Source organism: Mytilus edulis, chromosome 10 (genome assembly GCF_963676685.1).
Source record: "Mytilus edulis chromosome 10, xbMytEdul2.2, whole genome shotgun sequence".
NCBI classification, from domain to species: Eukaryota; Metazoa; Mollusca; class Bivalvia; order Mytilida; family Mytilidae; genus Mytilus; species Mytilus edulis.
Genome location: NC_092353.1, coordinates 39,138,034 through 39,163,914, shown reverse-complemented (window position 1 = coordinate 39,163,914; position 25,881 = coordinate 39,138,034). Strand labels below are relative to the sequence as shown.

At 30.3% G+C, this 25,881-nt stretch overlaps 1 protein-coding gene across 1 annotated transcript in view; it reads right to left on the bottom strand.

The window, feature by feature from the left end:
* Positions 1–4,955: 4,955 nt before the first annotated feature.
* Positions 4,956–25,881, bottom strand: part of LOC139491126 (mannosyl-oligosaccharide 1,2-alpha-mannosidase IA-like) — a 34,753-nt gene continuing 13,827 nt past the window's right edge. The window contains exons 3-11 of the mRNA XM_071278534.1: positions 16,231–16,311; positions 15,384–15,478; positions 13,964–14,087; positions 10,611–10,704; positions 9,730–9,845; positions 9,187–9,295; positions 8,523–8,627; positions 7,440–7,612; positions 4,956–6,589 (exon numbers count right to left, since the gene is read on the bottom strand). Coding sequence (XP_071134635.1) covers positions 6,353–6,589; positions 7,440–7,612; positions 8,523–8,627; positions 9,187–9,295; positions 9,730–9,845; positions 10,611–10,704; positions 13,964–14,087; positions 15,384–15,478; positions 16,231–16,311 — 1,134 coding nt within the window. The 3' untranslated portion in view covers positions 4,956–6,352. The remainder of the gene's footprint in view (positions 6,590–7,439; positions 7,613–8,522; positions 8,628–9,186; positions 9,296–9,729; positions 9,846–10,610; positions 10,705–13,963; positions 14,088–15,383; positions 15,479–16,230; positions 16,312–25,881) is intronic.

The following is a 25,881-nucleotide window of genomic DNA, read 5'->3' as shown; positions in this document are numbered from 1 at the left end:
TCAAACAAAGGAAAAAAATAGATAGCCAAGGGAGATAATTCTAGTAAAATCAATGACTTTAAATTTATATTGTCTCCCTTATAAAATTTTGTAACATGTTTCTTTGTTATCTGTTGTATTCTCATTTAATTTGACGAGAGAAAATAACTGACTAAAATAAAGTACATTGAAAATTCTGGTGGCAATTATCCCTACTTTAATTTATAATAATATCATATCACCCTTTTAATAAAAGAATGAAGGTAAACCAGTTACAGTTTTACATAAGACAAGTTACAATGGTGATATGCAGAGGTATTCTATTAGTACTATACCCTATTCAAAGAAAGTAAGAGGTTAACTGAAATTAGGATGCCAAATTTTCCTTTCTATAGGCCTGGTATGTCTCGGTAATACATATCTGAACAAAGCAAGACCCTCATGGGTATTTAAGGTCGTTAAAAAACACCCTGTCCTCATCACATCAATATCTATAGTTGATCAGAAAAGTTCTGACAGTCAAAACATTATAAATAAAAAGTATCATATTTAAGAAACAAGAACAAAATCACTTTGAATATGGAAGTATGAAAAGGAACAGAATTTTCTTTCCAAGATTTGTCTATTGTTTCCAAGTCGCAAGTATGTTTACTGTATATACATATAGATAGTTATATTCGATAAATAGGATAGCTTGACAGTCCAATATATGAGAAATGAAATAAAAAGAAAATTTAATCATAATAAGATGTAACGATATCTTTTAAATAAAATATTTCAGCATTATTACAATTGGTGTTTTATATTATGAATAAACTACTAAAATTATTACATTACTGTACTCCTGCCGAAGATGAGCTAAAGAGATCAGTGATACCAGATTTTGGTATTAATCAGTCATTCTATTATAATAAATAAGCATGGTCTACATGTTTTTTTTCATTACATTCAACGAATGACAAAAATTTAGGGATTATTTAACTAATCAAAATAGTATACCATGTAATGCATGATGTACAATTTTAAGAAAAAATTAGTACTTAGTACACCTTCAATCTACTTCTATTTTTTAGTAAGATACTAAGCCACCATTCAGGGTCAAATTGACGTCACAAGTTAATATTTTAATCATTAGTCTACTTTACACAAAGAAAACAAAAACTTTTGACATGCATACATACTTTAGCACTTCATTAGTTACCTGAGCAAAGCTATAAATAGTAACATGCAATATACAAACAAGTACTATACACAACTAAATGTGCCCTTTATATTATAACTGGTGCAAGACATTTGAATCAAGATAATTGTATCATATATTCTGTCCATGCACTTATTTTCCAAAGTGCCGATTTTGATTGTTCCTATAAAGTGATGAAAAAACATTATATTTGTGGTTCTTTTAGATTATTCACCTTCCCCCTCAGCATATTTAGAAATATATAATTTCAGTCTGTTCATTTATTACAAGTAGTTATTTAAAGTCTCTCAATATCTTATGAATAACAATTATTTCATGGATAAGGCATACTTTTATTGTTTTCAAGTATGTTCCATATCAACATTAAATGGAAGTGAAAAGAAGGGTACCTGGTTCTCACAATAATGCTAAAATACCTATGTTTGGACATTCATCTCTGAAAAAAATAGCCAAATTTTCCCTAAAAATATAAAATGGTTTTTCATTTTTTTTATCCTTTTTCATGACGGTAGCTATATTTAAATACAAAAAGTTTAGACTTTGTAGAAGATTAGAACGGTCACCTTTCCGGCATAGTATTAGAGATCATACAACAAAAGGTAACAGTTTAAGTTTGTACTACCGGTATTAATTTATGATGAAAATATACACCCACTCATATGAAACTAATTAAATCTGTTACAGATTGCAACAGGAGTTATATTATTAATTACAAAGTGCAAAACATTCTACTAATGTAAATTCAGACATGTTTCAGTATCAAATATTACAAACAACAGTTTACACATGATGAAGATAGGTCATATATAGACTTTGGTAGGAGATGAAAAACACTACATCACAATATCAATATAGAATTTGCAGTCATATAAAAACTTTTTCAATCTTACACTTACAAACATACTTCAATCAAGTGAACAAAAAAAATCAAGTCAAAAAGTGAATTAAAATAGTAAGTGGCTCTTCCGCCAGTACAATGAATTGATGAGACAACGGTATAAAAAATAATTCATAAGAAGACTCTGATTATAAACTAAGTAAAGGGAAAGTAGTTTTATTGTAGTTTGATGTGTTTTGACAACACCAATGCCTTTATCTAACTTCAGCTCATTATTTGGGGGCATAAAAAAGTCTGTTGGATTTCAAAATAATCGAAGAATAAACATTTGTAACTCTATATATATCCCGGCCACTTAAAAAAATATTTAAAAAATCACATGCTTAGAAAATTTGGTTAAACCAATTACTAAATCAGTAATAACATAGGTGTAGAAAATTTCACCTATCATAGCAAATATAACAAAATTTATTCTCACATTTTTAAGATTTAAAAACTATTATAAAATGACACACAGCCTATATAAATGATAAGCCTTTTACAATAATGATGAAATAATTACTACAATTTTATAAAGTTACTATGGATTCAATATTTTTCTTTGGATACCAATTTTTGTCTGTATAGGCTAACCAAGAATTTAAATATTCAACAATTTACAACTTTTTTATTAGTTCGTATGCAGACTTTGGCAAAATCACGAAACTAAATATCTACATAAATACAAGATTTCCTCAATCCTTGAAAATTGGTACCCACAAAATGAACGTATCCACAGTAATAGAGAGTGTGTTGGTCCCAATTATCTACCTCAATTGCAGTACTCTTCAGTCGACACATTAAAAGTAAACCTGGATAAAACCCAGGTCAAACTTATAAACAACATATCATATAAATATCAAAATAGCATTAATGGAAAGCTGTAATAACCAACTTGATGCAATTCCAGAAACAATATACAAGGGGTTTGTAAGGGACAAGAGGTACATACCTCTGACCTCAAATAAGAATGGAGATTTTCAAATCAATAAAGGTTGAAAAAGTTGTATAACATGATTATTTTCTAGACATCATATAGACTTTCTTAAAAGACAATCAAACAAATAAAATGTTTCTAATAGATTTTTGATTAAAATATTAGACTTTAATTTTCAGTTCATTCTGCTCTCAAGATACATGTACTATCTAATTTGGCATTAAAAGATTAGAAAGATCATATCATGGGGAACATGTGTACAATGTTTTAAATTGATTTGACTTAAACTTCATCAATAACTACTTTGATCAAAAACTTAAGCCTGAACAGGACAGAAAGACGGACAGATTGAAAAACATAATGCCCCTAGGTGTTGCATACAAATACATTGAATGAATTTTCAGAAATATACACAACTTTTGATAATTGTTCATCAATCTTTTATTTTAAACCACACACATACCCCAATCCTCTTAACCATTCTTATTTGAGTACTCCTACCCCTGTTTGTTTATTTCTGGAAAAGCCAATATGAAAATAAAAGGTCTATTTACAATTTGGGAGGTTTGGCACTTATTCAAATCTATTAATTTTTTACAAACTTGATTATACTGCACCTTTAACGCTTCATTTAACACATAATTGAATGAAGAGTATTTTTATGTTGATTTTTCAACATCAAACTTGATATATGTTTTGGATGAAGGTTTCGAAAAAATGTAAAATATCAACCAATGTTTCAAAATATCAGATTCTGTCAGTGATTTAAGTAGCACAAAATGTTCCATCAAATAAAAATTTGTGAAAGGTACCATGGAATCAAGCCACTTCCCTGCAACCTTTCCAGGTGAGTTATGTCAACTGTCAATAATTAGGTCTATTTCAAATTGGTAAAATACGGAATAATTAATGCAAAGAATATGATCACAATGCAGTAGAGGATTCAGAACTTTATAAGAGGGGACCCACTCCAGTCATGCTTCAGTGATTTCCTATATAATCAACCAAATTTTTCCCAAAAAAGGAGATGCCCCCCTGGATCCACCTATACAATGCCATATCTTCACATGAGTAAAAGACTCTGCAAAAGCCACATAGTGACAAGTCATATAACAGTGTTTATAATCTTTTGCTCATCATATTAATGGAATAAGAGTCATACAATATTAATTATTCCAACATGAGCAAACCTAAAGATGATGAAAAACAAAAGCTACCTCATGCACACAAAGAATAGTCTTTACAAAAATATAAAGTACATGACTCAAAAAATGATGTCATCATGTGAGTAAGTCTAATGCAACATGATATGTAACACTACTTTAGATTGGATGACATTCAGAGTAGTTGCCAACAACATTGCACAATAAACGTATTTACACTTTTGGTATTTAGCTGTATTGTGCCACCGAATAACCTTTTGACGTCAAGTAACAATCACTTTTTAGTTGTGACGTCAAATGTTTTGAATTATGATGTCAAAATTTACGGGAACCTGTGTGATTTTATGTAATGGCGGACAAATTGGCATAGAAGTGTAAATATGTCTATGTTGTGTCAACATTTCTGGGTTAATTCACATGTTTTACTTTAAACATTTTCCTAGTATTGGATTAGAAATATAAATAACATTAATGTGTTTGAAAACCGGACACCATCAACTTGAGATTTGATGTTCACAAATTTCTGCTACCGTGCAGAGCTTATAATTTGAAATTGTCAAATCCCAAATTGGTCGTAACAACTTTTCCAACAAACTCTTGTAATATCTTTAATAATAGAATATTTCTTATGAAATATAGAACTTTTATGTTACATAAAATCATGATTTTTATGAAAAATCAAGTCTTAATTATACATTTGTACTACAAAAATAGTACTACCATGCAAAATAATTGTTTTTCAAGTAATAATTTATAGTAATTTACAAACATAAATATACAGAACAACATACTAAATTATTTCTTTATTTTCATATCACTGATATGCAGAATAAAGGATTGTTTATCAACAAGAATTATCTAGTTTTGCAGATGTGTGTTTGTTTGTAACAAATTTATGAAAAAATGATCATTGAAAACATTGAAATATGCTAATGAAACAAGTTAATCCTCCATTTCAGAAAACTAAAGGCATATGGGTAAAATGATTATTCTTGAAATTTTGGTGCACAAACAATAGTTTTTTTTGGCCAAAGACATTACGTTACATTGTTCCTAGACCAATCAAAATATTTCGGTGTACATTTCAGCTACAGTGCATTAGATTCTAAAATGGTAAATTTTCTACAGATATTCCAGTAAAAAATGGATGGTAGAACTAGAAACCACCTGTTCTTTTCTTCTGTGTGTATTAACAGTAAGAAGCCAAAAACAGTGCTGTTTTAAACAAAAAAATTAAAGGGTGGTGGAATATAAAAAAGTACAATATTGTACATTTCCCCCATATTTCATTTATGTCGAAATAAAATTAATCATGAGATTTAAATTCTGCACAACTGTATTCCTTCCAGCAGGAACATAATTACATAATTATATCACTCATAGAAAAGACAAACTCCGTCTTCTCTTGTTCATGATTATAAATAATTTACTACAGACCAATTATTTAAAATCTGTTGAGATAAAAAAAATATATTTACATGAATTCATACAATTGATATCATAAACTATAAACTTAACTGAATCAAGTTTTACTTTAACATAACCTGTAAAGACAAAACTTTATTTAAACCCTTAAGACTGTTCCAAAATTAATTGAATGGTGGGTCTGGGATACAATTTTTTAAACCCTAACCTCATAATATAAAAGTTATAATTTTAATTATATTTCTAACAAAATATTAAGGAAGACACACCCACCAACCCACACTTGATAATTTGAACTCTCATCCACCTTGATTAATTTTGGAACATTCAATACCTGATGCATCAAAGTAATAAATCTAGAATTCATTCGAATAATTTTTGTTAACACTTTTTTAACATTACATTTCATTACACAAGATGTACTAGCATAATTAACACACATGACCTACTATCAAAAAATTTATAAAATGTGCATTTGAATAATTGTTAAGTTCATCCTGTCAAAAGTGTTTTCATTTATAAAATCAACTTAATAATTTCTGAATATGCAGTTAGTAAATTTGTATATTACAAAATTACACTACTAAAATCAGAAAACAAATAATCAATTGATTTCGTCTGTCATAAAATTCATGCTATGGTAATTCTATTTAATGGAAATAAAGGTTTAACTGTGTTTTTCTCAATATCATGTAACATATTGACCTGAACTGAGACAAACACCTTCATTTCATAAATTAGTTTAAACCTAATTATCTTATTTTTTCCTTTCATGATTCTATTTCCTTAACAGTATTTGCTCCCTGTATGGGTAATGGATGGGCCTCTGTATTAAATACCCATTTATTTAATGGTATTACTGTATCTTCTGAAAATGTCAGATATAAATATTTTAAAGTTTCTGCCAAAAAGAAACTTTGCTGGACGTCATCCTGTGATCCATGTTCCTGATAGACATCTCGTATTCCTGTAAATCCACCATCAACTTTACAATTCTTGTTTAATGCCTGTAAAAACAACATCCATCGATTATATCTAACTTCACAAAGGTTGAAAGCAATATTATAAATATAAAATGAGGAGATGAGATCGGATTGCCAATTACTACCAAAAGACCCCAAATAAAATTAGTCTGTGTGCTTTTGTCGATTGTCTTCTCAATCATATTTACCAGATCTCTTTGAATTTTTTTCTCTCGAATATTTCCAGATGTTTTAATATAATAACATACAAGCAAAATATATACTGGACCATGAGTTGTTGTTACTGTGGTCTTTTAGGCTTTCCAGAATTTTGGCGATTCCTGTTGTCCCTTTTAATGTATTTCATTTAGTCCATTTTAATGTATTTTAATTGGTTCCTTTTCATATATTTCATATATATTTATATATTTCAAAAATTGCTCAATGTAAAATGGCTACCAAAGAAAATCTTTCATAATTAGCGTTTTGGTGAGAATTTTTTTTCTTCGCAATTCTGTAATTTACATGTGTGTTAAAATTAAATATCTCACAGACGTGTCTAACAAGAAACACAGAGCACACCAGTAATTTTGAGGGTGAGAGATTCAAGTTTAATATCATTCTTTTTTATCAATAGACATATGCTTAAAATAATTGACTTCTGGTTCTGCACTTTCTATTGTTTGGGTGATCATTCACATATTTCAAGCTTGAAAAGGTGACCTATCCTATCACCTTATATATATAATATAAGAGGGGGCCCATTAACTGACTTAGAGGGGGCTGCTCCAGCCATGCTTCATTGATTCCCTGCATAATCAACCAAATATTTCCCACACCCCCTGGGCCCCCTCTAAATCTGCCTCTGGACAGAGCTACATGTATCTACACTTACATTAACAGCCTCCCAAGCCCAATCTCTGTATTTTTGTTCTTTTGTAAATCTCCACATATAAAAGTGAGTTTCTACTACTTCTGGTCTTAATATATAATATTTTTCATTCTGTCTAATAGATTTGGCTTCTGTCTGTCCATCAAATCTAAATGCTTCTGGTCCTAGTTTTGTAGCTGGAAATAAATAACATCATCAGTTTACAAGAGTTTAGATATAAATTCAATTTTTATAACAAAATATTCTATATAAATATATATTTGAATAAATAACTTAGTACCAAATAACTTATAATTTATTTATTTTCATCCAATATGCTCAACTTCGAAATTGACCTGTCTTATAAATGGGTGCCACATGTGGAGCAGACCAGATTACCTTTCAGGAGCACCAAAGGTGACCCTTTGTATTTGGTGTTAAATGTTGCAGTTTTCAGTTTTCTAGTTTTCTATCTATTGTGTAGTAGACTGCTTTGCTGTCTCTCTTCACATAGATTTTTACATTTTTTGCTATGGTATTGTGGTTTTTTTTTTCCTTCTCTTTTACACTAATTTTTTATGTTCTCCTTATAATTTTAGTCTATTTTTTCCAAAGACAGTACTTTTTCAATGTTAATATTTATATAAATTTTGTCCAATCATACAATTTTTCATATTTTTTGTGAGCATACTGTTGATGAATTAATTTTAGGATGCACCAATTTTGGGTGATTTGCTTAAACTTGTAACTTTGTGGGTATTTATTGCATGGTTTTGCCAAAGTCAGCATGGAAGTCTTATGAAATGTTATATTTTGTTGAATATTTTAAATTCAAAGTTAACCTAAACTCATCAAATCCAAGAAAGCTTCTATCACACAAATATAAATAAATCCACAAAACAATTTTCTGGTATTACAGTACCATGGTATTATTTGTTACAACTTGTTGCAAGTTTTATCTCCAAGCTTTAGAACTTTATTATATTTGTGCTATCCATATTTTCAAGAGTAATGTGTTATGCAATTTTTTTGTATCATTTTTAGCAGTGAATATTACAAATAATTGTTCTCACTGCTAAAATAAATAATAACAGTTTCTCTACATACCTGATCTGTCATAAGACTCATGACAGGTATGTGCTATATCTGCTCCAAGTTTCATGTATTTGGCTTTATCATCTGAATATTCAGCACCCAAAGCAAACATGCCACCTGAAAATAAAGTTTATGTCATTCAAGTTTTAAAATCACAAACAACGTTAATGAAATGAAATCAAATTATTTACATTCTTCATATTTTAGTGAATTCAGCATGCATGTTAACTTCACTTTCAATATCTAATTCAGTCTTTTACCTTACAGGTTTGAGAAAATCATGGGCTTTGCTCATTGCTGAAGGCCGTACAGTGACCTATAGTTGTTAATTTCTGTATCACTTGGTCTCTTGTGAAGAGTTGTCTCATTGGCAATCATAAAACATCTTATTTTTTTCAATAAGTATACAAACTATGTAAATACATGTATTTGAACATTAAATTAAAATTTACACCAGTCTTCTGAAATATTTTTATTGTAATGGAATTGAAATATTTTACACAGAATCAGTTGTTATTCAAATGGCCATTTAAAGTTTTGCAAAAGGAACTGTTCCATTGAATGATTTATTAACCTGCACCAAAAAATAGACTCTTAGTGATGAAAAAACCCATTGACCTTGGGAAACGTTTTTATTATCTTTGTAATAAAGGCATAAAAGAATAAGCAACTATACCACAGAAACATCCTAAATGGTCCATTTTATGCTCTAATCTTCCTGATTTATATTCTGCTAAGTAAACCATTCCACTTTTAGATTTTTGTAACATTTTCTTCTCCATTGCCTAAAAAAGTAACATAGAATGACAAAAAATAAATCAATATTTTTTAGACTCCTTTTATCATCTATAGTAACCATAACATCTCTTATGTATTGTTTTGACTTTTTTTTTGAACATAATCCTACATAGGGTTATGAGGATGTGCTAAAAATCAAATGTGGTGTTTGCAAAGATTTTGCATTCTATATAATAGACTTTTCCATTGACTTTACTGTATAAACCATATATAGAATATGTAGATTTTTAAAATCATCTTTATTTTCATAGGTGATTTTCTTTCATGAAAATAAAAGCATCACAAAATTTTTTTTTAAGATATATAAAAAATTGATCATTAAACATTGTTTTAATCTATAAGACACTAAGTAAGGTCCAGCACAGTAGTCATAATATTCTTTGTAAATAAACGAATAAATGTTCTGATTGAAATTTCTAACCTTTACTGCATCAAAGTACATTTTCTTTGCAAGTTCATCTTTGTTTCCAGACTGTACATATGACTTTATCAAATATTCATAAAAACTGTCTCCAAGTGCTCCTATCGCAACATGTTCTGCAAAAATTATTAGGTTAATGATTATTTATGGCAGATGCCCCACTAGCAAAATAATTATCCATATTCATTAGACTGTGAAATTAGGGTCAAAACTCTAATTTGGTAGTAAAATTAGAAAAATCATATCATAGGGAAGCTGATTGGACTTCAACTTCATTCGAAATCTACCTTGACCAAAAACTTTAACCTGAAGTAGAACAGACGGACGAACAGACGAACAAATGAACAAACTGACATACAGACAGAAATACAGAAATGGGGCATAAAAACCAAAAAGAATAATATATAAAGTTAAAATTTCAATTGAATAGATGGAATAAAATTTCTCAAGAACTCAATGTAAACAAAAAATATCAGCCAGTAAATTAAATTGTACTGTAAAACTTTCTTTTCTCAAACTTCATTATTCTAGTTATCTAACGAAAAATTTGTTTGCCAGGTTTTATTATTATTATGGTTTTCTTGTTCATGACTCTGATTTACGTATACCTCAAATTTATGAGAGGAAAAAACCAGAGTGAAATATTTCTGCTTTACATTAAATAATTCACTAAATTCATCAGTTATATTTCACCTGATATTGTGTAACATATCATATAAAGGTGCTTAACATTCTTGTTAAACATAAATCCCATATCAAGGCGATTGTCATAATTCAAAGATAACTGTCCATTATATATTCACATTTAAATTAGATTTATACTTATCAACTAATCTAATATATTTACATTTTATTTAAGACAGATCATCAGATATACTTACGCTGGCCCCATCTACCTGTCTTAGGATTAAGGTAGTTTGGATACAGTCCATCAGGTTTTTCTATCTGGTTCAATACTTCTCTAATCTTATCAACCTGAAGCACAAACAACAATTATATTAAGACACATAATTACCATAAACAAAAATAACAGAAAAATTTATAGATTAACATTCATGACTTGCAGAAGGCTATTTCTAGATAGAAAACACAAGTAACCTTTAAAGGGATAATTCACGATTTTTCACTTATCATCTTATTATGTTCATAATACCATAAAAAACATATTCACCAAGTTTTATTTTGATATGAAATCTAATAAAGAAGAAAATTGGGAATTATTAATTTTATTTCTTGAAGTTTCCTGACTTATGTGACGTAGTTTAAGTCTTTGATGCATGCCGGGAGTGAAAATATCTCATTTAAGTCTTGTTCGTTAACAATCTAATTACGCGATTTAAAGCGCATCGACGACTTTTGGTGTAGCTATTAACCAACGAAAAATAAGTGATAGCCATGCAACTTTTAAAATTAGATCGTGTGGATATTTTAAAACGAATTTTAATAATAATATTAATTCATACATAGAACATTTTTATGATTTGTTTTGTACAAATACTTTAAACAAACATATGAAATTGACATGATCAATAGTGTATTAAAAAATACATGTTTGTATTCTTACGTTTTTGCTTCATTACAGCAAACATTTTCACTTGCTTGTACGGTGGAAATAAAATGTGTATTGTTTTGTGACACCTAAAGAATGTTGAATGCGTAGGTTAACTCAAGGTAATTAAAAGATTAGCATTATGTAATTCTAATCCTTTGATCCTCATTCAGTGAAATCTAGGCGTCACGGTTCACTGGCATTCAGGTGTGAACAACATAATTGTAAACGGGACTCCGACAAAATTTCAGACACATGAATGTAAAAAAAAATTAAAATTAATTAACGGGAATAATAAGATCGCACAATAACTGGATAGCTGTTGTATATTTTTATATTTTGCATAAGATCACTTTTTAATGAATTATGACTTTAGTAACGATAAAACACTGAATTATTTTAATTGAAGAATTTATAAATAAAAATAGCCTTCTAAACACGAGTTTATGAACTAAAAATTGTACTATTTCAAATAAGGATCGGCAGCCTTAAATATTTCAAACAGATCATTAACAATTGCAATTATATATTTTAGTCCATCCAAAGTGATCTTTAATTACCTATTTAGAAATTAATGTGCTCATCAAAATATTTTAAATCTGACAACACATGAAGACTTCAGATATTTAAAAAGAAAAATGTTTAAAAAAATTGACAGGAAATTAAAGGATCTAATTGGAATGGAATCGACAAATTACGAACAGATATGCTTTTCAAGTGTGAAAAACATCAACAAAATTTATACATAATCGGGAATATGTCCTTCTTAAAATACTCTTCGTCTCACACTGTAACTATATATAATACTTTAGCTATTTGACCAACGATGTATAAAAAAAAGACAAAAAATTTAATGTCATCCTTCCCTATTTTTTAATGTAATTATAAGTCTGTTTCAACTGGCAAGAATACCACTAAAGCGGACAAGCAGTTTCTTTAAATTGCTGTCATTGAATATCTAGAGAGAAAATAAATCCCGAAATTGATTTGAAACTTTTATACTCTATAGTTTTCCCGGAAAATATTCACATCCCTCGGTATAAGTGTACTTCCAGTGGCGTATATATTACATGCATTTTGGAACAATTGTGACGAAGACGAATTTCTTCCTTTTTTCGAGAACAATCTAATTGAATTATAAATGTCCATAACTTCAATGAGCCAAATAAAGTTATATATCGACCTGTGTTTAAATCTCTTCTTCTTCTCCTTCTTCGTTTGGTATACAATAATCTATCGACATTTGATGATTACTTACTGTTGGCATACGTGGACTTTTCATTTTACAAAACTTTTACCCCAATTTACGCAAAATATATTATTCTTTCTTATGTTCTATGTATAAATGTATATATTTTAATTTGCGCTATAGTTCCGTAACTTATAATCCAGGCGTATATACGAATGGTCGACAAGTGCGTACCTTTTTTTAAATCAATATATTTCTGGTATGTTCCAATCTGTCCTTCACCATTGACAACGAGTATATATTACATTTTACCAAATTTACTCTTGGATTTTTTTTTTTTTCATCAGATCTGTTGTTTTTTTTGGTATTATTTATATTTTTATAAATAATTTTCTTTTAACCAGAAATGTTATTCATAAACAAGCGTATATGTTTAGTAATGACTATATATTATATCACTTTCGGACACGCAAGATAGAGATGTATATTATACACCTAATAGTTCAAAATGGAAAGTTATAAGTTATCGGCCGTGTACACTTATCAATACATTAAGAAGTGAAACGATGCATGAATTTGCAAACTCGACAGGAAATCGCTTGAATACCTGGACGTGTCACCTCACACCCCCTACAATACCTTGGGGAGTAATACCTTTAGCCATGCGGGTGATCAGTGGAGCGAAGATCCTAATTTATTTGAATAAAGTTTATTACATAAAAGAATTATGAACTAATTAGATTGCCGAAAACAATTCAATTTTCACGGAAGACTTATTTATGATTTGAAATTTTGACTTTTTCACTAATTCCTATATTATCAGTCTTAAAATAACAGATCATGGTTATTAAAAAAAAAAGAAAATTTTCCGTATCAAGTTAACTAGTCGGATAAAACAACCGTACGATTGACGAGATATCGACACGCAATTACGACTACATCGGGTTACTGTAGTTCTGGTCCTTAGACATATCGCGACTGCAAATCGGACAAGGTGACAAAATGGCCGACCGGAGAGAATTGATACTCTAAATTTAAAATCGATGGTGATCTCTTATCTAGCAGAATAAAACTTTAATACCTATGAATTTGAGCATTTTTATACAGAATAAACATAATATCAATTTTTGATTTTTTTGCGAAGTTTCCCTTTAAGGTTATTCTTAATAACAGTTTTCATTTGATGACCCCTTCTGCAGATATGGTCAGAGGTCAGTAATACTTAGGTCTAATGTGAGTCACATGCCAAATTTTTGCATGAAGAATATTAATTGAAAACTAAACTTTCATATCCATCATTTTCAATATTGTTTCGGCATTTTTTACAAAATAAATTGTTCCGAAACTGGGTAGATATTCTCATTGGCAATTGTACACATCTGGTCTTAAGCAAATATATGTCTCAGGTTTATCTGAATCTGCCCTGACTATGGATATGCACATCTCCTAATATTCATAAAAAGACGTTACTTCATTTGAAATCAGGACTTTCTTACCTTTTCTTTGTAAATTGGATTACCAGTTATTTCAGATAGATAGACAAATTCTAAATGAAAAGATCCAAATTCTGCCAAAATAGAACAACCACCTGAAGCCCAACCCCAGTTTCTTGATCCACCTCTGTAAATGTAAATTAAATATAATGTAGTTGAAATTAAGTTTAGAGATCAACTTTCGATTTCTGTTTTTAAACATAGCTATAAATAATAATAAAACGACAAACAAAAGAATTCAAACTTGGAGAATAAGGATTAAAAGCGCAAAATTAACATATTGATTATTTAAAGATTTTATTATGCTGAATATTTTTGCCATATATATTGTTTGATTTATTATTATTCCTTGGATATACATTTTTGTGGGGAACTGAGGACACAAATTTGTCTGATTAACCAATTTTAAATTTTCTATATGCAGATTTTAGCAAAACTACAAAATCAAATAATTTTTGTCACCATGTAAATTAAACAATGAGCGATTAATTTCTTTTAGAAGAAAATAAAGGTTCCACTGAATTAGCTCAACGGAAAACAATAACTACTGTCTTCATTCAATTGGACAGTTAAATGATCAAAAAGTAAAATCAACAAAAGTAAAGCTAGTCAAACTGGTGAAATATTGTATTTCTTAACAATAAATATAAATGCTAAATACAAACAATGCTATTATAATATAAAATGTAAATGTGAGTTTTCCCTTTTGTGAAACTTACCTTGTTGTTATTGTTGGAATACTAAAAACATTGAAATAATTTCTGACAGTTATGAATTGACTATGTTATAAGTTTGGAAAAGTAAAAGCCCATAAAAAGGGTGCAAAATTTTAGTTGTCATTATAACTTCTGCTCTTAATAATTAGTGATTGGATTATTTGATCATTTATCACTGAACAAACGTTTCCTTTTCTGAAGCAATTTCGATCCTTGTGTTTGAAAATTGTCATGTTCTCATCGCTCTCTGTATGCTTCATAGATGCTCTGTTGTACCTTAATTTGAATGATTAATTCATTGACAGATACATAATGTCCAATGGATAAAAAAATCAATGGAAATTTTAAGACAATGATTTTATGTCAAAAAGATGCTAACAAGACTAACAGTGTGAGTGAATAGTCTGAAGACTGTTTGGAGAGTAGACCATGCTGGCCCACAAGGTAACAGCTAGTAGGAAGAACTGTCACCCATCATGACCCTGACCCCAACTCAATAATAGTAGCAATCATTTACAAAATCAGCTGTTGCCAAAAAAGCCATGACATTTTTCTTTATTTTTCCAATCACAGCTTTTACTTTCTAAGAAAATAAATAAACCATAAGGTTCATTTTTTAGTTATAAGAACTGAATTATTGATACTTTTAACACATTGAAATATGCATTTCATTGGTCATTCTGAGTTTCCTAATCCTAAAAACTTACGTTCTGACATTAACCATAGAGTTTGGTATTCCTGACGGTGTATTGAATGCTGGTAATAATTTATCTGCTATTTTAACAACTTTTTCTTTATACATCTGAAAAAAACAATTAATATTTATCTATTTCTTCCAATGTGTATTTTATATAATGATATTAAAAGCAAAGCTCCTGCAAAAGTCCTCTAATAATATAAAATACTAGAATCATTTTTTTTGTAGATGCAAAAATATGAAATTTAATACACAATTTTTTTTTGCAAGGTACCGGTTTCTTTAAGGCTTTAATGTTTCAGTTTTAGAACATAAACCATATCTAATATCCTCCCTCTATTTGACAGAATGGAACCTCAAGAAATTTTCAGTGATGTGAAAACTTGATTCAAGTTGCCAGGTTACATCGATATCATCATCAATATTATGAATACCCTTAATGTATGACATCCAAGCTTTGATCAACCATCACCCATTACTTCATGATAGATGATCGATGATGCAATAACACACTGGAGTCATAGATATCTACTAGAAGTTCCCTTAATTCCATGTTAGTCTTTATGATTGTGTTCGGTTGCTCAGTTTTTCAAGTAGTGTTTCCTAGACAGTTTGTCTTTTTGTCATTGAATGCTTTTGCAATAGTTTTGTTGGTTTCACATTGACTTTTGATAATCATCTGTCCTCTTCTTCTCTTGTTCATAAAAACATCTTTTTTCTTTCACTCATGTCAAACTTTTTTATACACTCTACAGTCGACTGAACTACACTTCAGAAATTACAGACTGTTAGCATGCTGTCAATATTAAATTCTAATACATAAGTTGTGTCCCCTTATTAAAGTTATATCCCCTTACCTTATCACCAGTTAAGGCATAGAGAGCCAGCAATCCTCCAACAAATCTAATGTTTGTTTCAAATACAGACAACTCTGAAGACTGAAATGAATAAAATATACATTTTATCATATACATCATTATAATTTATCATAACATATACAAACAAATCGGATGACTTTATAGCCAAAAAAAAATTCATAACACAAAACTAAAGATACTAAAGATCACGCAAAGCAAACCCAGTAGCACTTATGACTAAAACGAATAAAAAAAAAATTGTATATATTACTCTGGATTACACTTTTAGAAAATAAACCCATTTTTGGTTTTCGTTTTTCCACCCAAAATAATTAGAAATGAATGTACCAATATTGTTACTCTTGTGTCTGTCCACTGATTTCAATCTTTGTATCTAATACAGTAGCATTATTTCAATGCCTTTGTTCTTTACACTTTTTAAAAATTCACACACATAAGGCTAGTTTAATAACATAGGTTTGCTCCACCTTATATGAGGGGTAATCTTAACCACAGTTTGGCCATGTCTTAGACATTCACACTAACCCAAAATTTTACCAAGATTTACTATTTGGGATCTAAAGCACGAGTTAATTTGCATAGTGTGAACTGGGAATATATGATTATCTTTAGCATACTCAATGTAAAAGGGCATTTAATTTGCCCCTTTTAGCCTATGATCCTCCTCATCAACATCTTTTGTTCCCTGACCCTGCAATCATGGCACAAATATATGTGTTATAATAATTGTGTGGAGTACATGCTGTAAGGAAGTTGGCTTGCACATAATCCCAAGATACAATGCTTCTATTCTATAGACCTTGACTTATTGGATATAAACATAATGACAAAGTTATACTGACTGCTGGACCATATTGTCCAACCAGCCTCAACAGATTATAAGATATTTTGTGCTAAAAGTTTACAGACAATTTCACAACATCCATACATTATCTAACCATGACATTAAGAGTTCAACTTTGAGATAAATGTTAAATCCACACATTATCTAACCTTGATCGGGTCGTTGTCTCTTTGGCACATTCCCCATTTCCATTCTCAATTTTATTGACACTAGAGTTCAATTGGAAGTAAATGTTAAAGCATTCAATAAAATAAAATCAGGCATGAAGACAAATTTGTGGCAGATCTACTCTTTGGACATTGATAGAAAATGCAGGGATAACCACAACTTATTTTGGATGGCGGTGCGCCACTTTAAAATTTCTGGTCAGCGCCAAGCTTATTTAATTGTCTGCCACCCTTGAAAATCAATAGATAGGAGTTAAATTTCAGATATCTTTAATCCAATTATCATTTTAATTGGCAATTAAGAAATCTAATATTGTTAACTAGTATGAACATTGACTCTAGGGATGTACACTGACAGCAAATTACATTATTTACATGGTTTTGCATGATTTATTATTTAAAATGTTAGGTAGAAATTAATAAAGATATAGTATAAGAAGGTTTTAATGTGAAAAAAGAAGGTTGGATATATATTATTTATATATTATTTATATAATGTGTGTGTCTGTAAGACTGTATTAATAAATAGTGACAAGATTATCAAGTCTTTCAACATCCTGAGACTTTCATCAAAATAACAGTGGCGGATCCTAAGGGGGCGGGGGTTCCAGGGGTTTAGAGCCTGTGTCGCTCACCTTGGTCTATGTGTATATCAAACAAAGGACTCATATGGATTCATGACAAAATTGTGTTTTGGTGATTGTGATGTGTTTGTAGATCTTACTTTACTGAACATTCTTGCTACTTACAATTTTCTCTATCTATAATAAACTTGGTCCTTTAGTTACAGAGGAAAATATTTTGTAAAAATTTACAAAAATTAACCAAATTAATGAAAATTGTTAAAAATTGACTATAAAGGGCAATACACCTAATCGCTATTTATTCCATTCCAGATAAGTTCTAAAATTACTCAACTTTTTCATCCAGTTGAAACTATCTGGGACCCTGTTCAAACAATTCACCATGCAAGATACTTTTTAATGAGACCTGTTTAAACTACCGTAAATACTTCATACAAAATATTTTTTTACTTCAATTTTAATTTCGAAAAAAGTGGATCATACTCTATCAAAGATTTTTAATGGTCGCTTTCTAAAGTTTTTCCTCCTTCAGCTCACTACTGATGACCTCTATTTTTCGGCGGCATGACCCAAACAGGAAGTTGTGTAAATGACTGTTTTTCCCGGATGGGACTAAATAGCGATGAGGTGTATAACTCCTTAAGGGTCATTTGACCATTTTGGTCATGTTGACTTATTTATAGATCTAACAATACTTTGCTGTACATTATTGCTGTTAACAGTTTATCTCTATCTTTAATAAAGATAATAACCAAAAACGACAAAATTTCTTTAAAAATTACCAATTGGGGGACAGCAATCAAACAACTAGTTGTCCAATTCATCTGACAATTTCAGGACAGTTAGATATTGACTTGTTGAACAATTCCCTGTCAGATTTGCTCTAAATGCTTTGGTTTCAGAGATAAAAACCAAAATCTACATTTTACCCCTATGTTATATTTTTAGCCATGGTAGCCATCTCCTAGGTTGGCTGGCTGGGTCACTGCACACATTTTTAATCTAAATACCCTAATAATGATTGTGGCTAAATTTGGCAAAGTAGTTTCAGAGGAGAAGCTTTTTGTAAAAGATAACAAACATTTACGAAAAATTTGTAAAAAATGACTATAAAGGGCAATAACTCCTTAAGTGGTCAACTGACCATTTTAGTCATGATGACTTATTTGTAGATCTTACTTTGCTGAACAGTATTGCTGTTTATAGTTTATCTCTATCTATAATAATATTCAAGATAATAACCAGAAACGGCAAAATTTCCTTAAAATTACCAATTCAGGGGCAGCAACCCAACAACCGGTTGTCCAATTCATCTGAAAATTTCAGGGCAGATAGATCTTGACCTGATTAACAATTTTACCCCCCTAGTCAGATTTGCTCTAAATGCTTTGGTTTCAGAGTTATAAGCGAAAATCTACATTTTACCACTATGTTCTATTTTTAGCCATGGCAGCCATCTTGGTTGGTTGGCTGAGTCACCGGACTTTTTTTTTAAACTAGATACCCTAATGATGATTGTGGCCAAGTTTGGTTGAATAGTTTTAGAGGGGAAGATTTTTGTAAAAGTTAACAACGCTGATGTCGGACACCAAGTGATGAGAAAAGCTCACTTGGCCCTTTGGGCCAGGTTAGCTAAAAATAGCTGGATCTGCCCCTGGATATTACAGTCTCTTTCGACAATCACATTGAATAGCATTGAATAGCCTACAGTGTGATGGCTTTATAGCCAGTCTAGGTCTTTAAAAACTTCCAACATCACATTGAATACCTAAAAACTCTGACAGTAAAGAGGTATTATACCACATAAAGTTGGTCTCTATTTGCTTGTCAATTTTAATGTTTGTTTTTTCAAAAACTAATCAATGGTTTTGCAAAATAACCAACACAGTTACTACAGATCTAGTGAATAATTAATAAGCATTGTTATTGAATACTGAATTAATATTGGTAGGAATTAGGAAAGGCCATTACTGCTTATTTACTCCATTGTTAGATAAATGACCTTATTTATACTTTCATACAGTAAAAAAAAAATTGTATAAGAAAAAATATTGAATAATAATTTCCTGTCAATATGCACATCAACATAGTATGTCCTTATTATCTACAAAATTTCATGAAATTCTGTTGTGTGGTTTCAGAGGAGTTGAGATGACAAACTGTTGCAGAAGTACATTGAAGCAAATAAGTTCAAAGGGGCGTAACTCCTAGAAAAAAAAATTGAATCGTAATTTCCTGTCGATATGCACATCTACATAGTATGTCCTTATTATCTACAAATGTTCATGAAATTCTGTTGTGTGGTTTCAGAGGAGTTGAGATGACAAACTGTTGAAGTACTACTTTAAAGCAAATAGGTTCAAAGAGATGTAACTCCTAGAAAAAAAATTGAATCGTAATTTCCTGTCGATATGCACATCTACATAGTATGTCCTTATTATCTTAAAAGGTTTCATGAAATTCTGTTGTGTAGTTTCAGAGGAGTTGCGATGACAAACTGTTGCAGTAGTACAATAAAGTAAATAAGTTCAAAGGGGGGTAACTCCTAGAAAAAAAATTGAATTGTAATTTCCTGTCGATATGCGCATCTACATAGTATGTCCTTATTATCTAACCAGGTGCTCCGCAGGGCGCAGCTTTATACGACCGCAGAGGTCGAACCCTGAACAGTTGGGGCAGGTATGGACAAAACGTTCAAGCGTGATACAGCTCTGAATTTGGATTGTGATCAAATTTTTGACATTACATGGTTTTTTTTTTACACAAAACAAATGTCAAGATTTTAAAAATCAATTAAAGATTTCTTCTTCAAACTTTTTAAATCTTAAATTAAATAGTTGACACAGCATAGGTTTCTGACACAGAATGAATGTGGTCTAATGAACTTAAAAGTTTTTTTTTGCCTTTGAGCAATTCACTATGCTGTTGAATATTAATCCTCTCAAAAAAATGTTTGAAGAAATTTTCTTTTTATTTATGAAATCTGAAATGAGAAAAATTTAAACCCCCCCCCCTTTTTTTTCACATCCCCTTTTCCCTTTTTCCAAAACTGATATCAATTCAAATTTCTAATGGAGTTTGCAACAATAACTACTCTTTTAAATACATCATAAAATATTAAAATGTAAAATAAAGTGCTTGTTATCACTGAATGGTAAAGATTGATTGGTAGTAAAAGTGAATATACATTATTTATTGTATAAAACAATAAAAAAATCTTCATCAGCAACATTTTATATTGGCAAATTTCCAATGAAGTTATTTACATAAAGTTATTGGCAAATAAAAATAGAAAATGACATCATAGTCATGTCTGGCAAATGTCCAACATACATTATCTAAAAACATTTTAGATAAGATAAGGAAAGAAAGCTTCATCAGCAACATTTTATATTTGCAAATTTCCAATGAAGTTATTTACATAAAGTTATTGGCAAATAAAAATAGAAAATGACATCATAGTCATGTCTGGCAAATTTCCAACATATATTATCAACTACTATTCTATACAAAGAAAGATAACTCCAATTGAAAATTAATTGCTATTGCACAATATTGTGCAATTAGATATTTCTTGCTATTGTGCAATACTGTGCAATTGAAAATTTCTTGCTATTACACAATACTTGATATGGAATCCTGATTTGGACCAACTTGAAAACTGGGCCCATAATCAAAAATCAAAGTACATATTTAGATAAAGCATATCAAATAAGCCCAAGAATTTAATTTTTGTTAAAATCAAACTTAGTTTAATTTTGGACCCTTTGGACCTTAATGTAGACCAATTTGAAAACTGGACCAAAAATTAAGAATCTACATACACAGTTAGATTTGGCATATCAAAGAACCCATTTATTCAATTTTTGATTGAATCAAACAAAGTTTAATTTTGGACCCCATTTGGACCAACTTGAAAACTAGGCCAATAATTAAAAATCTAAGTACATTTTTAAATTCAGCATATCAAAGAACCCCAAGGATTCAATTTTTGTAAAAATCAAACTAAGTTTAATTTTGGACCCTTTGGACCTTAATGTAGACCAATTTGAAAACGTTCAATTTTGGACCCTTTTGGCCCCTTATTCATAAACTGTTAGGACCAAAACTCCCAAAATCAAACCCAACCTTCCTTTTATGGTCATAAACCTTGTGTTTAAATTTCATAGATTTCTATTTACTTATACTAAAGTTATGGTGCAAAAACCAAAAATAATGCTTATTTGGGCCCCTTTTTGGCCCCTAATTCATAAACTGTTGTGACCTCAACTCCAAAAATCAATCCCAACCTTCCTTTTGTGGTCATAAACCTTGGGTTCAAATTTCATTGATTTCTATTTACTTATACTAAAGTTATTGTGCGAAAACCAAGAATAATGCTTATTTGGGCCCTTTTTTGGCCCTTAATTCCTAAACTGTTAGAACCAAAACTCCCAAAATCAATCCCAACCTTCCTTTTGTGGTCATAAACCTTGTATCAAAATTTCATAGATTTCTATTTACTTAAAACTAAAGTTATAGTGCGAAAACCAAGAAAATGCTTATTTGGGCCCTTTTTGGCCCCTAATTCCTAAAATGTTGGGACCAAAACTCCCAAAATCAATCCCAACCTTCCTTTTGTGGTCATAAACCTTGTGTTAAAATTTCATTGATTTCTATTCACTTTTACTAAAGTTAGAGTGCGAAAACTAAAAGTATTACGACGACGACGACGCCGCCAACGTGATAGCAATATACGACCAAAAAATTAAAATTTTTGCGGTCGTATAAAAAGGTTTCGTGAAATTCTGTTGTGTAGTTTCAGAGGAGTTGAGATGACAAACTGTTGCAGTAGTCCATTAAGCAAATAAGTTCAAAGGGGCGCAACTCTTATAAAAAAAATTGAATCGCAATTTCCTGTCGATATGCACAACTACATAGTATGTCCTTTTCATCTGAAAAGGTTTCGTGAAATTCTGTTGTGTGGTTTGAGAGGAGTTGCGATGACAAGAAACAGGACTGACGGACGGACGGACGGACAGACTGACGGGTCAAAAACATTGTACCCTCCGCAACTTCATTGCGTGGGGTATAAAAACACAAATAACACTATTTTGTTTGACCTTTAAAAGCAGGGAATAAAATCAAACCTCATAAGGTTTTCTGCTTTTTATAGTCATGATAGAGAACTATTAATAAATCTGTTATTTCCCAATAAATAACAGCATGAAAATTTAATAAAGACATAAAGTATGATAACATTATTTTTTTTCACACTCCCAACTGCGATTATAAAGTCGTTTTTTTGTTGTTGTATGCTTTAATTTAACAGACACAGGCCACTGCCAAGAATATATAAAGAAGTTTTTTCCTTTTTAATATAGAAGCAAAATATCAGGAGATATATTGTTATGATCGATATGTAAAAAGAGAAAGGCAGAAATTAGTTAAATGCTTTCATCTAAAAGGTCTTTGTTTATATGTAACACAAGGAAGTGTGTGTTACATATATATTCATGAAAGGTACAATTTTACAAGTCATCAATTAGTAAAATGTCCCAAGGCATCAACAAATATATCATCCTTTATTTAACTAAAAAAGTTTTAAACTGAACAAGTAATGATGGGTGCAATGTTTAATTTGTTATAATTCAAAATTTCAAAAAAAAGAAAAACTTCTGGTATTTTTGTAAAACTAAACAAAAATCGTTTTTAAAAAAAATTCTATTGTCCTTGTAAATAATGTTCTCAAACAGGATTTCTGAATTAATCATTCTTGTAATTAGCATAGAAATTCATAAATCGTGAAGTGTTTCAGGATATTATAACATCTTTTTCCACTGAAGTTAATGTATTTTTTAAATTAAATGCATGCATAAATCTTCAATATCACACAATAATGCAAGTCATGTTAATGAGCTATTTTATCATATGTTGTGGAATATTACTTAAATTGAGTTCAAATATTACAATGTTCTATACCATTGTTTTTCCATCTTCTCCATAGGTGGATCAAGTGGGGGAAATTTTGTTCGATTATATAGGGAATCAGTAAAGAATGCCTGAAGCAAGCCCCTTTTTATGGCAGTCAGTGCCCCAACCCCCTCCCTCTCCCTCTAAAAAAAATCTGGATCCCCTGCTAATTGATTCTCCTTTTTTTGCATGAACCAGAACACACACATTCATTTTTGAATAAACAGTAGCAAATTTACCTGACCATATCGGGAAATAGGTATTTAGTCGGATCTTAACACGTACTTCTGATTTGTTTAAAACCGGTTTTGATCAAAATAAACATCGAAATGTCGAAATGTTCAGGACTTAATTAAATCTGTATTTCGGTAAGATGGTGCAAGCATACAATTTTTATTGCATCTTACACTTTGAGAAGTGAATAATCTCTAACTACTTTATTCAAATATTGTGTAAAAACATTAATTATGAGCTATGAAAGTGAAGTGGCTTGAGAATTTTTCTGAGGAAGTTTTAAAAAATTGCAAAGAAATATTTTTACCAGTGGGTAAGATTTCATAAGTCTTCACTATTTATAGATTAAAAACTTTTGGTTATATTTATAATTTAGAATCATCATTGAAGGTGGAGTGCGGTTGCACAGTTAATTAATTATATTGATGTGCCATTTGTATGCAAGAGTGACATCCCGTTGTATTATGTGCCAAATCGAAAAAGTTATGCGAGTATTGTCTCCCTTTAATAGGTTCATTATTTTATAATTAAGTTTAGGTTTCTGATATAATTTTGAATATTAAAAAATGTATCAATTCAATATATTTCAGTTTGTGTTATTGGTGTATCAAAAACATTGATGTACGAATATAATTTCATAAATTTGAAACGTTTAAAATGATTACATACCAATATAAAGAACTGTTCATCATTTTTGAAAAAGCAGGGGCGTAACTAGGCATTTTTGATGTGTACGCAATACCAGAAAAGGAAGTCTTACGACAGGGGGTCTGGGGGCCGCTCAAGGCCCCCTAAGCTCTGGGGTAAATGGTGCAAAATCCTGCATTCTCGCAATTTCCGTGGACTTAAAATGACCTCGCAGAAATCTTACTTTCAGGAGAAACAAGTCAACTTTGGAAATAAATAATCAGAGAAAAGCAAAGAAACCCGTACTGTTGGCTTAACAATTTGGTTTTTTTTTCTTATGTGTAGTGGGTTAAAATGGCTTGATTAGGTATATTTTATTTGTTAGTGAAAACGCGTTGAATGTCAAATGAAAAAAAAGGTGAATACAGTTGCACGAAAATTACCCTTTACCACCCCCGTTAAACTTAAGTTGGACTAGACTGTTTAAGACTTATACATACCTCACAAGAAATTCATAAGAATGAATTGATGTCCATGGTCTCTTAATTAAGAATGTCATATTTTATTTCATCAGTTATTTTGGAATCTTCAGAAAAGATGTCAGGGTAAGGAGTCATAGAAGACGTGACAATTGTGTTTTGACACCTGGAGGACTCAGCCATTTTAAATTGTTTGCATCAGCAACAGAATAACGATGCTGGTTTCGTAAATGAAAAGGGAAGACTAATTTTTTCGGAACAGAATATAGCTACAAAGTGATCATTAACATGTTTGTATATCTTTTTTATTAACTTTATTACTTAAGTTTTATTCTTACTAGATTTACCATATTTTTATTTTTGTGAAATTTTCGATGTGTACGCAACTGCGTTTTTGCGTACGGGTTGCTACGCGCCTGAAAAGACTATGAATGAATATCAGTTTTATTTTCTTCCCTGGATGATAGATTGATTGGGAAATGAACCATTAATGATAAAAAAAAAGAGATTGGGAAATGAACCAGAGTTATCTAATGGTAATCACAGAGAGGGACTAGCAAGCAATTTTTAATTGTAGCCTATTCAACGTTAAAACAATTTTCCACTATAAACAAATGTTACTTTTTACAAATATAAGGACTTTGTTAGCTAAATCTACAAATTTTATTAGATATTATGATTTTTTATTACAATAGATTAATATGCTATAAACAGTTCTTGATATAAATGTTTTTTTTTCCAAA